The 12,754-nt window shown below is 40.7% G+C and overlaps 1 protein-coding gene across 1 annotated transcript in view; it reads left to right on the top strand.

Annotated features, from left to right (window-relative positions):
* The window catches only part of ENTREP2 (endosomal transmembrane epsin interactor 2), a 559,705-nt gene extending 548,379 nt beyond the window's left edge, over positions 1 to 11,326 (top strand). The window contains exons 10-11 of the mRNA XM_069956552.1: positions 3,258 to 3,583; positions 10,730 to 11,326. Of these exons, the coding sequence (XP_069812653.1) occupies positions 3,258 to 3,583; positions 10,730 to 10,915 (512 nt within the window). The 3' untranslated portion in view covers positions 10,916 to 11,326. The remainder of the gene's footprint in view (positions 1 to 3,257; positions 3,584 to 10,729) is intronic.
* The last annotated feature ends 1,428 nt before the right edge of the window (positions 11,327 to 12,754 follow it).

The following is a 12,754-nucleotide window of genomic DNA, read 5'->3' as shown; positions in this document are numbered from 1 at the left end:
TTAATTACTAGTGGGGGAATCAATTACCCATTTGCCAAGGCAAATAGTATTCTTAAATATAATGGAAACACAGCAGGTGAAGGCTTTCTCTAGGAGGAGAGATTAGATCGCAGCTGGCTGGAGGAAGCACCCTATTCCCCTACAATAAAACCATTATTATATTTTATCAAACCAAGAGCTTAGATCCCATTGTTTGCTATTATTGTTGGTACAGTAAAGGAGTCTCTTATAATAAATTCATGTATTTTGCTATATAGAGGTCATTCTTTATGACCTTCACTTTTCATCTGCCCCCTCCAACATTGGGTGCAGATGCTTTTATTGCTTTTCTAACTTATAGTAGTCTAGTTTCATATCAATTATGGCCGTGCCAGCTGACTTCTCAGCGGCACTAACAGTAGCTCATAAGCCAGTACAGTCTCCAGCATACATCAGGAGACCCACAGGTCAGTCACTTTACCTTCTTATTGTGGATAAGAGAAGTAGAATGAGGAATGGATATAGTCTACTTCATAATCTACTTCCCATTCTGCCTATTATGATCATGCACTTAGTTTGTTTGTACATATCAGTAGAGGATATAGTAGTGATAGTCCAGTCTCATAGGCAGCTCTGCCATGTAAGAGAGGCCAGTATTATACATAGCACACCATAGTTTATGGGCCCAGAAGCTTTAGATTACACCACAACTGCTCTTACCTGGATAGTGGTGTCATAATTGTGGTATGCAACTTGTATTTGAAAGTGCCCACTAATAAAGTAATCGGATGCAGCTGTCAAAGTTGACAGCTGCATCCGATTACTTGATGCAGCTGTTCCCTGGTGTCTAGTGAGGTGGATTGCTCCTCCGGGACGTTGTTCCGTGAGGAACGATCCACACATCTTACTCATTCCGGGGTCAGCGCCATAATGGCGCTGATCCCGTCTCGGCAGCAGCCGGAAGCAATCAATGTGCCTATCTCATTGATCTATGCAGCATAGATCTGTATGAGAGCCCATGGGGGCTTCAAGTATAAGTGTGAAAGTAAAAATTAAAGTGTTGTTATTAATAAAAAGCCCCCTCCCCTAATAAAAGTTTGAATCACCCCCCTTATCCCATGTAATAAATAAATAAATAAACATGTTTGGTATAGCAACATGCGTAATCGCCCAAAATATTAATCACATTCCTGATCTCGCACGGTAAATGGCGTAAGCGCCAAAAAATCAAAAAGTCGTATATGCGCAATCAAGGTACCGATAGAAAGAACACACCATGGCGCAAAAAATGACACATAGAGAAAAGGATAAAAGCGCTATAAGTATAGGAATAGAGCAATTTTAAGGAACATATATTTGTTAACAATGGTTTGAATTTTTTACAGGCCATCAGATGCAATATAAGTTATACATGTTACATATCGTTGTAATCGTATTGACTTGAGGAACATATATACCAAGTCAGTTTTACCCCAGGGCGAACAGTGTAAAAACGATCCACCCCCCCCCCCCCACCCCCAAGTAAAAGAAATGCGTTTTTTTTTCCAATTTCACCACACATTGAATTTTTTATGGCCTTTTAAGCACAAAGAGGGAAAAACGAAAACGCAAAAATTTAAATTGGCCCGGTCCTCTTAGGGTTAATATATTTAATAACTACTGTGTATAATTTATTTGGAAAAGATTCTTGTAATCATTCACTTTGCATTATGCTATATAAACATGTCTCCACACGCTGGTTGGCAGGAACTGTAGTGAGAGTCTCACTGGGAACGCTATCCAGAACAGCCTCTGCTGGCTTCATTGACACATGGAGAATGTATTCATAGTCATTGTATTCAGACTTTATTCAGCAATTGGCATTATGTCTCAAAACATCTGTGCTCTCCATAAGGACCTAAATGACTGCAATAATGCATGGCGGGCAGGTATGAGAATATGAGCTACATGGGATGGCGGAACAATGGATGATAGATTACAAGTGTATGATTTAACCTGATTATTTCTCACATTACATGTTGTACTGTACAGTACTACTGTAGTTCATGTAACAGCTTCTATATGGGCTCCATTGCATATTGCCACCAAGGCCAATGTCTGCAAAGAGTTTGTATTTTCTCTCCATGTTTGTGTGGGTTTCCTCTGGGTACTCAGTTTCCTCCCACACCCAAAACATACACATATTTGACTTTAGATTGTGAACCCTAATGGGGACAGGGACTGAATTGGCAAAGCTATGTAAAGTGCTGTGCTACATCTGTCGGTGCTTTGTTTATATACGGTAAATAAACAAAGAAAAGAATTAAAAGATCATGTTGACAACTCATACAGCTATTTTCCACTTGCTGAAAAAGTCCTAATATCTGCCTATGGATTTTTTTAAGATATATTTTTGTTTGACAAGGTAAAAAGAACAAACGTGACCATGTCCAGGCAGCAGACATTAGGCTACTAGTGATGAGCAAATTTGCCAAATGTTCAAGTTTTTCAGAACCTGATTGCTCAGCATTTGACTCCCAGCAAGGTTGGATGCTGCCCTAGGGCTGTGTCCATGTTTTCCAGGACTTCCTAGGGTGTCATGCAACATGCCCACAGTGTTGTAATGTGATATATGTTAGGGCTGTTTTTTTATCTGTTTTCGCAAAAAAAATTGATGGAAAAACTGATGAATTTGTGTGCATCTGTTTGATCCGTTCTTCTATTGACTTCCATTATAAAAATAAAAAAAAGGTTTAAAAGGCATCTGTTTTTTCAATGTACACAAAAACCTGGTTGACCACATTTCTGTGTACGCTTAAAAAAAACAGATGCATTTTGATCCTTTTTTTTATAATGGAAGTAATGGAAGAATGGACCAAAACGGATGCACGCAAATGCATCCATTTTTCTATCCAACTTTTTGGGAAAACAGATAAAAAAACATAGAACCCAGCCTTAATATACATGACTTTACCACACTGTGGGCATGTTCAGGATGAAGTTAAGTATGGCACATTTTGTGCTACTTACAAATCCTATCTCATACACTGCCTTATGATTTGCCTCCAGATGGATTATACAGTACAGCAGCGTGCATGACTAAACCAGACCACATTTATTTAAAACGTGCGCTGAATATTCCTAATCTGCTAAATACTCGCTTGGGAGAGCGTGATTTATTAATTATTTATGCTTTGCATCTTGATGCTTGATTATGCGTTTTATCCAGTCAGACAATTTAGTCTTGATATCATGTTTCAATCTGTTCAGCTGTTTACCTTTTCCTTCTCTCTTTTCAGCTCCTTGCTCTTATCCACACATGACGGCCTCAGCCTGCCAGGAGACAGGAAACCATTTTTTGTTGGGAAGACAAAAAGACAACAAAAAAGGCAGCCATCGAATCAAGCCCAAGGCCCTAAAAAATATCTCCAAAGAGAGGCCCAATTCTTTGGTGGACCTGAAAACATACAAGGACACAAAGATTTTAGTAGCCAAATTTCTGGAACACTCAAATTGTCACTTATCTCCAGAGGTGCAACATGTAGTAAACAGTATTAAATCTGTCATCAAGTCAGATGAGCGGCACATGGAGGAAGCCATCTTTAGTGCCAATATTATAGACCAGGTAACCAAATATGGGGGGGATACATGAATGTAACTACTGCTGTACTATGCCTCCACTCCGTCCTGGCTGAAATTGTGTAACCATTGTGTTGTACAACATACATACAATATATGTAGCAGAAGAATTTGTCATTTGACATTATGCACTATAATATTAATAAATTAGTTATTTTTAATAGCAATTCTGTTGTGCCACATCTGTACATGTTTTCAGGTTGAGACTGTCCCACAGGGGAACAGGTGAATCCCTCTGAGCTAAAAGTGAGCCCCCTCTTCACATTCACTTACTGGTGTTCTGTGTCTGATTGACAGAGTGAGTGACAAGATGTAAAATCATTCTGCCACTTGTGTCCTGTGTCAAGGTAGCACTAGGCCATTCCTCTCCCTTCCTGGGCCCCCTCCAGAACCCACAGTGACACGAGACACACTCTCCTTACCCTATCAGTCTGAATATTCTTGCTGCAGACATTTTTTTCACCCAATACAGTGTATGGTAAAATGAAAGATGAAAGTACAACTGGTACCACAAAAAACAAGCCCCCATATGAATAATTGCTCTTAGAACAAGGTAAAAATGAAATTGCCTGCAACAGAAAGGGGGAATTCCTTGCAACACATTGACATAACAGTATCACAAGGCCCTTAGATTGTAAGCACACCATGACTTACTACTACATCATAGTGATTGCACGGTCATTACCACTCTGCCAATCTGATGAACGACACAACTAATTTTAACTATCAGTGTCATTCTAACATCAGAGTACTTCGAGAATTTGAACTTTGCGCACAGAAAACTCTTATCTCAAGTAAAAACTGTTCACTTTAAGGTACACAATACTTTTTTAATGTTTTTAAAAGAGTAAAAGGAGCATTCACTGGCTGTAGCACTGGTGTTGGAATAATGGCTACAATTAAAAGGTATAGGCAAAAAGTCCCTATGAGCATTCAGTTTCTTAAGATGAACATGTATGTAAATAAACAGCACCCTCTTCTATCAGACAGCCATGGCCTTCAAATTCGACTATGATGGACTTAAGAGAATATTAAGGCTAAGGCTACACAGTGATTTTGTTCGCACAGGGGTCTCACAATGAAAAAATGACATGTGACACATCATGGATCATGTTGTGTCATGCATAGGTAAAGTAAATGGGGTTGCATTGGGACCCACAAGTGGCCATGACCAAACAGTCACATAAAAAGTCACTTTGAATAGATTAAACTGTGAGGTTGTGGTTGTAGCCACTTATGGGTCACAACGCACCCCAATCCAGGCTCCATGATTAACATTGCACAACCTCTGTTGTGGCCAAATTCACTGTGTAGCTTTAGCCTTAATCACAAATACTAAGCTTTACATGTGCTTTTTGAATGAGCAGTAGTTATGATACCCCTTTGTAGCAGTATGCTTAGGTTCTGCAAGAGAAAAATAGCCTTAATTGAGACCTGAATTAAATTTTTAACACAGGTTAGCTCTGGATTACGGCTTTTAGGGAACTCAGCAGGTTAGGTTGTACTTTACTCCTTGGTTAGGGCGTCCTAACCTTTTAATAAATCCTAATACTAATAAAATAATATTAAATACTGAGCAGCCCCTTTCCAGGCTTATTAGCAAATCCACAAAATGTGCATTACAGAAAAATTATGCCTCCCCTATTAAGATTTTGTCAGGATACTGCAAGCACTGACCAGTCAGAGAAGGGATGGGGTGGACACGGAAAGTAAACCCTATCTACTGTCCCTGCCTACTTGCCCAGGATAGCCCTAGGTATTTGAGAGCAACTGGGCGACACTCGCTAACTTGCAATATGTGAAACACAGAACAAGACAAACTCACAGATAGGGATAGTCTGGAAGCTGTGATCAAAAGAAATGGGCAGCAAAGATACATAATCAGATTCCACAGGATATTCAGGTCACGGTAACCAAGCTCCAGGATGCAAGCACAAGATAACACAGGAGATAGCAAAGGGAACCCCAAGCGTGCTAGTAAAAACAAATCTAATAGCCAGAGAAGGGTTATCAAACTGGAGATGTTATATAGGAATTCAGGGGCAGGGGGCCAGTCAGATTGTGACTGAAACAAAGGTCCAGAATCCAGTAAGAGTGAGTGGAGAAACCAGATGTTAATCCCCTAAACAAAACAGAGGTTAATTGTTAAGTCACTGAAGCAACACAACAGAGGAGAGACAGGTGTGGCAGGTAAATCAATTAGCACACCAGAAGGAGCAGGACAGTGTTCAGTCAGAGCTAAGACAAATGCAAACTCACAGAATAAAGGCCATATTACATGGCAATGTACAATGTGAGAAGGAAGCAAGCCCCCATCTGTCAGCTCAGAGCTCATTTCCTCCTCCTTCCCCTTTCACTGCCTTGCTATAACAAGGAAAGAAAGAGCAGGAAGGGGGTTACAGGGAGCAACGGGAGGGGCTGCCTGGATGATCCTTAGATCATCCAGGCTGCCCATTAAAGAGAGTGGCAGTCTGCTGCGGTGCTGCCATGATCCTTGTGATTCAACCTGTTGAAAGACAACGAACTGAGGACTGCGCCAAGGTCCCAACAGATACTGTCATAACAGATCTATAAGCAGGTTTGGAAGCTCTAACCCAGCGCTTCTCGAACTATTTCTACTGAAGCCTCACCCAACAGACCAAGGCAATGCCTGGGCCTCACAAGACTGACCAAGAGGATGCTGGGGCCTCACCATTTGTGGTGAAAGTCCATTTAAAAGCTGAAAATACTGCTAGGACTACGTTTCACCCATCTCTCAAGCTCAATATACTAATAAAGCAAGTACAAAATAAATTAATAATGTTGCTAAAATTGAGATTTTGGAGGACTGTGCAGATCATAGTTACTTTTGTGAAAACTGGCTCCCCAGCTGGGCCTCACCAACAACTAGGGGGCGCCTCACTGGTGAGGCCCGCCTCACAGTTTGAGAAGCACTGCTCTAACCTGAGAATAGATTCCCTTTAACTTTTTTTTTCTTTTTGGCTGGGTTTACATGTTTTTTTTGGCCAGTCCAAATCACAGATTTTCCATCATAGTTTTTTTTTCTGTGTTATTCTTCACATCAAAATTTAGATTAAAATAATCCTTGGTTACACAGCATAATTTATAGACAAAGAACATAAATGTATATGCAAAATCAGATCCAGTCAGGATTTCATTCAATATGTTGATTGTTTAACGCTGCCTTCATGTCTCATGTCTCGATTTAAGTGTTTAGTGATTCTTCAAACATACTGAATAATGTGTGTGCTTAAGTTAATCTACCTTCACATCATCCTTCCTAATGTTTTATAACCAGTAGTATTCCATAAGTATTCTCATCATGTTTATGTTTGACACTGAATCTATCTCAAGTCATGTACTGTAGAAGGGAAGCAGGGGAGACATTGCATTGTGTTTTTTACATGAATAGGCTGGCGTGAGGATGCCAAAGCAGCAGTCCGTTTTTTGACCCAACACCGCTTCCTGCTCAAGGTGCCCGTTTATTTTCGAGCACCGGCCCATCATGAAGCATTGGGGACAGGCCTGCTGGCCCCCAGTGTGACAAACTCCCCTCCCCTCTGTGACGCGGCTCCATTGTTTCAAGCGGAGGTGGTGCTCGGGGATAGGCTGGCGCAGTGTGCAGTAACAGGGCGGCGGTCCGGCGCTGGTCTATTAATGTAAAAAAAAAATGCAGTGTATGTAGTGGTACATTCACTTTAATAGACTTAACTTATAAGCAGAACACAAGGACTTTTGGACAGAAAATAAACCAATTCTTGGGATGCAGGAGTCACTGTGATAGTATCATAAAATTGTATAGCATTCAGTACTGGTCTTGGTCATAATTCACACTTGGAATAATATAGTATAATTTAGTTGGCATAAAGGGTTGGTAAATAAAAGCTCCTGTAAAATATATCCAGTCTCTTGTTGTAGTTATTCATTAGGGAGTCTTTCAGAGTTTGTAATGAAAAATTATTTGGCCTTTTTGTTTGCTGTGCAGCTGCCCATGCTGTTGTGGAGAACTAGATATGTCAACTGCTTATTACTTACAGCAAGCACTTTATCTCAGAACCAAAGGATCTCACAACGTATCATTTCTTTTTACTTTTTTGACGATTCGCTCTAGTAGGGGGCAGTGCGAGAATTTGAAATGTCCTTCCAAGGATTGTCAGTTGTGTTTCTCTAATTTGCAAGAAACTCGAGCTTGCAGCATTTGATTACCGACGCCTGAGGAAGTTGGATGCAGCAATTAGGAAACATGGATATAGCCTTAGGCTATGTTCCCACACAGTATTTTTGCTCAGTATTTTGCAACCAAAACCAGGAATGGATTGAAAACACAGAAAGGCTTTGTTCACACACTGTTGAAATTTAGTGGATGTCCGCCATTTAATGACAAATAACCGCAATTGTTTTAAAATAACGGCAATAATTTTCCATTAAATGACAGCAATCCACTTAATTTCAATAGTGTGTGAACATAGCCTTTCTAGGTTTTCAATCCATTCCTGATTTTGGTTGTAAAATACTGACTAAAATACTGAGCAAGAATACTGTGTTTGAACAAAACCCCAGGCTGTATTCATGTTTTCCAGGAGTCCCTTAGGGCTGTGTACAACTTCTTTAGCCACTTGGATTTGTTTAAAGTTCGATTATCTGTAGAATTTACTATTTAATATTTATGTATTGTATCAACAAATGTAGAAAACACTTCTTTGTTTACAGGAATCCTTCTTCCTCAGGACATACTGGATGTCTTCTGTAACTGTTCATAATCTAAACTAATACATAGCTATTGTAGGAATCGGGCCGCGTGCTCGGCTCCTGGCCCTGCTAGAGCACGCGGCTGGCCTGACAGGGAAGCCGACGGCGTCTCTAGTGATCAGCCTGGCCAGTTACTAGAGACATGCCAATGGCTTCCCTAGCAGCAAGCCTGGTTGCTGGGGGTGCAGAAGTGCTTATCTTTTATGTACCCGCGACCGGAGCTTCAACATCCCCGGCCGAGCAGCAAAGGAGTTGTGTGTCTGCAGTGATTCTGACTGGCAGCTGACACCACCAGTCAGCTTTCAGAGGGTTACTGGACCTGGAGCCTTAGCCGCAATCACGCCTGGGTCTGGGACTCCAGGCTCATTAAGTATCTTCCCCTGTGTCTCAGTCCTTGCCTGTGATAGTGCCTAGTGCATTGTACAACCTGAATTCCAAAAAAGTTTGGACACTAAACAAATTGTGAATAAAGGAGGAAGGAGCCAATATCTAATATTTTGTTCAGAATAGAACACAAATCACAGATCAAAAGTTTAAACTGAGAGAATGTTTCATCAGTGACAAATATGTTGTTTCAAAATTTCACAGTGTCACAGTGTCTCACAAATCCCCAAAAAGTTGGGACAAGTAGCAAAAGGTGGCTGGAAAAATTACACTGAGCATATAAGGAACAGCTGGACCAATCAACACTAATTAGGTTAATTGACATGTTGGGGTATAAAAAGAGCTACTCAGAGTGTCAGTGTCTCTCCGAAGCCAAGATGGTAAGAGGATCACCAATTCCACCATTGTTGCGCAGAAAAATAATGCAGCAATACCAGGATGGTGTTACCCAGCGTAAAATAGCCAAGAATTTCAAGTTATCATCATTAACCATACATAACATCATCAAAAGATTCAGAGAATCTGGAACAATCGCTGTGTGTAAGGGTCAAGGCCGTAAAATTCAACTGGCCCTTAAATGTCACTGCACCTCAAAAATTAATGCCACTATCAAGGAAATAACAGAATGGGCTCAGGAATATTTCCAGAAAGCATTGTCAGTGAACACAATCCACCGTGCCATCTGCCGTTGCCAGCTGAAACTCTACAGTGCAAAGAGGAAGACGTTTCTAAGGAAGCTCCACAAGCTCAGCAGTTTGCACTGGGCCAGGGGGTCATTTAAAATGGAGTGTGGCAAAATGGTAAACTGTTCTGTGGTCAGATGAGTCTTGATTTGAAGTTCTTTATGGAACAGTGGGACGCCATGTCATCCGGACCAGAGAGGACAAGAACAACCCAAGTTGTTCATAGCTCCGTTCAGAAAGCTGCATGACTGATGGTGTGGGGTTGCATGAGTGCTTGTGGCATGGGCAGATTGCATGTCTTGAAATGCACCATTAATGCTGAGAGCTATGTTCAGGTTCTAGAACAACATATGCTCCCATCTAGACATCATCTCTTTCAGGGAAGACCCTGCATTTTTCAACAAGATAATGCCAGACCACATTGTGCAGCAATCACAACATCATGGCTACGTAGGGGAAGGATCCGGCTACTGAAATGGCCAGCCAGTCCAGATCTTTCACCTATAGAGAACATATAGAGGAAGGTGCGACAAAGAAGGCCCAGGACGATTGAACAGTTAGATGCCTATATTAGACATGAATGGGAGAGCATTCCTATTTCTAATCTTGAGAATCTTGTCTCTTCTGTCCCCAGACGTCTGTTGACTGTTGTAAGAAGAAGGGATGATGCAACACAGCGGTAAAAACGGCATGGTCCCAACTTTTTGGGGATTTTTAGACACTGTAAAATTTTGAAACAACATATTTTTCACTTAAAATGATACATTCTCTCAGTTTAAACTTTAGATCTATGATTTGTGTTCTATTCTCAATAAAATATTAGATGTTGGCACCTCCACATCATTGCATTCAGTTTTTATTCACAATTTGTTTAGTGTCCCAACTTTTTTGAAATTGAGGTTGTATTTTTGATTATCTGACTTCTGGCTCTCGACTATTTGACTACCCCCTTGGATTTCATATTGTACTGCGCCACTCAATTGTTACTGACCTGGACTTTTGACTTTGCCTTTTTGTGGGTGTGGGTGTGTTTGTCTTGTTTCATTCTGTGTTGCACTTAGATAAGATCAGGGTTTGCCGACCAGTTGTCCGTTGCCATCTAGGGCTCCTGCGGCAAGTAGGCAGGGACAGCGGATGCCAGCATCAGGGCTCACCTGTCCTTGTGCCATCCTGTCCCTGATTCATAACAACTATGTTTTCTAGTGCACACATCCTCTTTTATTGTTTAGTGTAGCGTTTGTAGTGCTATAGCTTTTAGTCAGCACATTGGTTTTATTTCTTTTTTAAGTGCTAACCACATTTTGTTTTATTAACAGGTAATTACAAGCTCCCAGCAGAATGTCAGTATTTCAAGGAAACGACTGCAAGAAGATCTTCACCTACGGAGCTGTGGTGCACTCAGTTCTCCAGTGACATTTCTGCACAGGATACATCTTACACGAGAAATGGACCATGACAGACCACATAGTCTTATAGGAGTTTGCAGAGAGACCATCCTCTGACAACCAGTGTTTAAAAGTTTGCATGCAAAGACTAAGGACATTGAAATCCAATTCTGTCACCAACACAACCTACAACATGGCATTTTCGATCTGAACATGGTAATGCATGGGACAAAAGACTCCTGTTCAATGAGGTCCCCGAATGTATAATGTTCTGCACCAACAATGCAAGCTTTTTTTCCACAAAAAGCCTTTTTGGAACAGACAAATGAATTTCAATCTATTTTTTAATTTAAAATAGAGATTTGGATATTGCTGCCATGTAGCTTCATTAACTGTATACCATGTTCTCAACAGTTGCAACCTCCCAAAGAAGGGAGCCATTATCTGGTCCTGCAAACTTGCAGATAACATTAAAATTGTAATCTATCTGTACCATCAATGAAAGGTAGCATAACATATAAAAGGAGAAAAATCTTCAGAAGAAGAAAAATCTTACAACCTCAGTGTTGTATTACTTTCTGTACCTCAAAGTGTTTTCACAAAGACATTTAATTAAAAAAAAAAAAAAAAAAGGCTCACATTGATTTCGATTTTTTGTATTCAGTCTCTATCTTTCTATCTTGGTTATAGAGTGATTGACTTTTAGCACAGGTCAGTCTGACATGAAACTAAAATTGGTGGCTGTAGAACACATAACCCAGTCTTATGAAATGTATAAAAGTTATAGAAGAACATTTACAAGACTTCCAGTCGTAAAGGGAACCAATTAGCCCAATTGGGCTGATTTGGTTCCCTGCCTCACTGCATAAAGCTGCTATGCAGAGGCGGGCAGTTAGTTATCTGGGCGGCTCCCCACCCGTGTGTAATCACTGCTCTCTGCCTGTCAGTGCGATGATTGACAAGCAGAGAGGCCAGTAATGGTTAAATAATTGGTCACAAAAAAAATTGGTCTGGAAGAAGAGGGTCTTCTCGAAGAAGTAGTTTGCTCGGAATGTTTCACTGTAGTCACATGTAGAAGATTTGCTAAGGAAATTCTGTGTCCCAAAGGGACATGGATTTCTGCAAGTCTCATTAGGTGAATAGGACAGTGGTAACCATTTCTGCAACAAATCTGCTGTGTGTGACTATACACTAATAAAATCTGTCAGTAGAAGCTTGTTTCTCATGAATAGTTTAAGGCAACAATAGATTTTGCAGGAAATTATCATGCTGTATCATATACAGTATCATGCTGGTGGCGTAGATGTCCAAAAACATGGCCAGTTTTTGCTATCTGTGCTGCTCATACCAGGGAGATAGGGAACAGAGGAACGGTTAATATGACTATGCAGGAAGGGGACATGACCTCTACAGGTGTGAATTGTTGCTGGAATCTTGGACAGCTCCAAGCTGGACTGGATTTCAGTGACGGTACATGGCAGCTGGAATGTGCTTGTCCTAAAAATGACTGACTTCTTCTCCCCCATTCCTCTTTTTCTACCAACTCAATTATGTAGTAGTTTTCATGACTTTAGCTATCAGGAGAATTAAATTCTCTTTAGCACATAGAAAATACTGCTGCCTCCCAGGGCTTTAGTCAAACCAGTATAAGTAGTTCCCCTTTAATATATCCAGGGTCAAGCACATATTGCAGACACAGGAGAGAAAAGACATATGCAGACCACCCACAGAAGAGTAGAGATACAGATCTAAGTATTTGGATGTCTTTATGTATTGCTCTATTAGTAGCTTGGTAATATTGGCTTTGACAAAGGCCATATGAGACCACATTAATTTCCTGTTTATTTGCCATTTCCTACTGTGTTGGTGGAATTCTGCCAGATGAGGTCACTTGAGTCTCTATCCAAGATAACACAGGCGACAGAGAGGTGGAGACAGTAACTTATCTTTTTTACT

The sequence above is a fragment of the Dendropsophus ebraccatus genome, chromosome 1 (genome assembly GCF_027789765.1).
Source record: "Dendropsophus ebraccatus isolate aDenEbr1 chromosome 1, aDenEbr1.pat, whole genome shotgun sequence".
In the NCBI taxonomy this organism is placed as follows: Eukaryota; Metazoa; Chordata; class Amphibia; order Anura; family Hylidae; genus Dendropsophus; species Dendropsophus ebraccatus.
The sequence above is the reverse complement of the archived record's forward strand: the minus strand, read 5'-3'. Positions and strand labels throughout refer to the sequence as shown.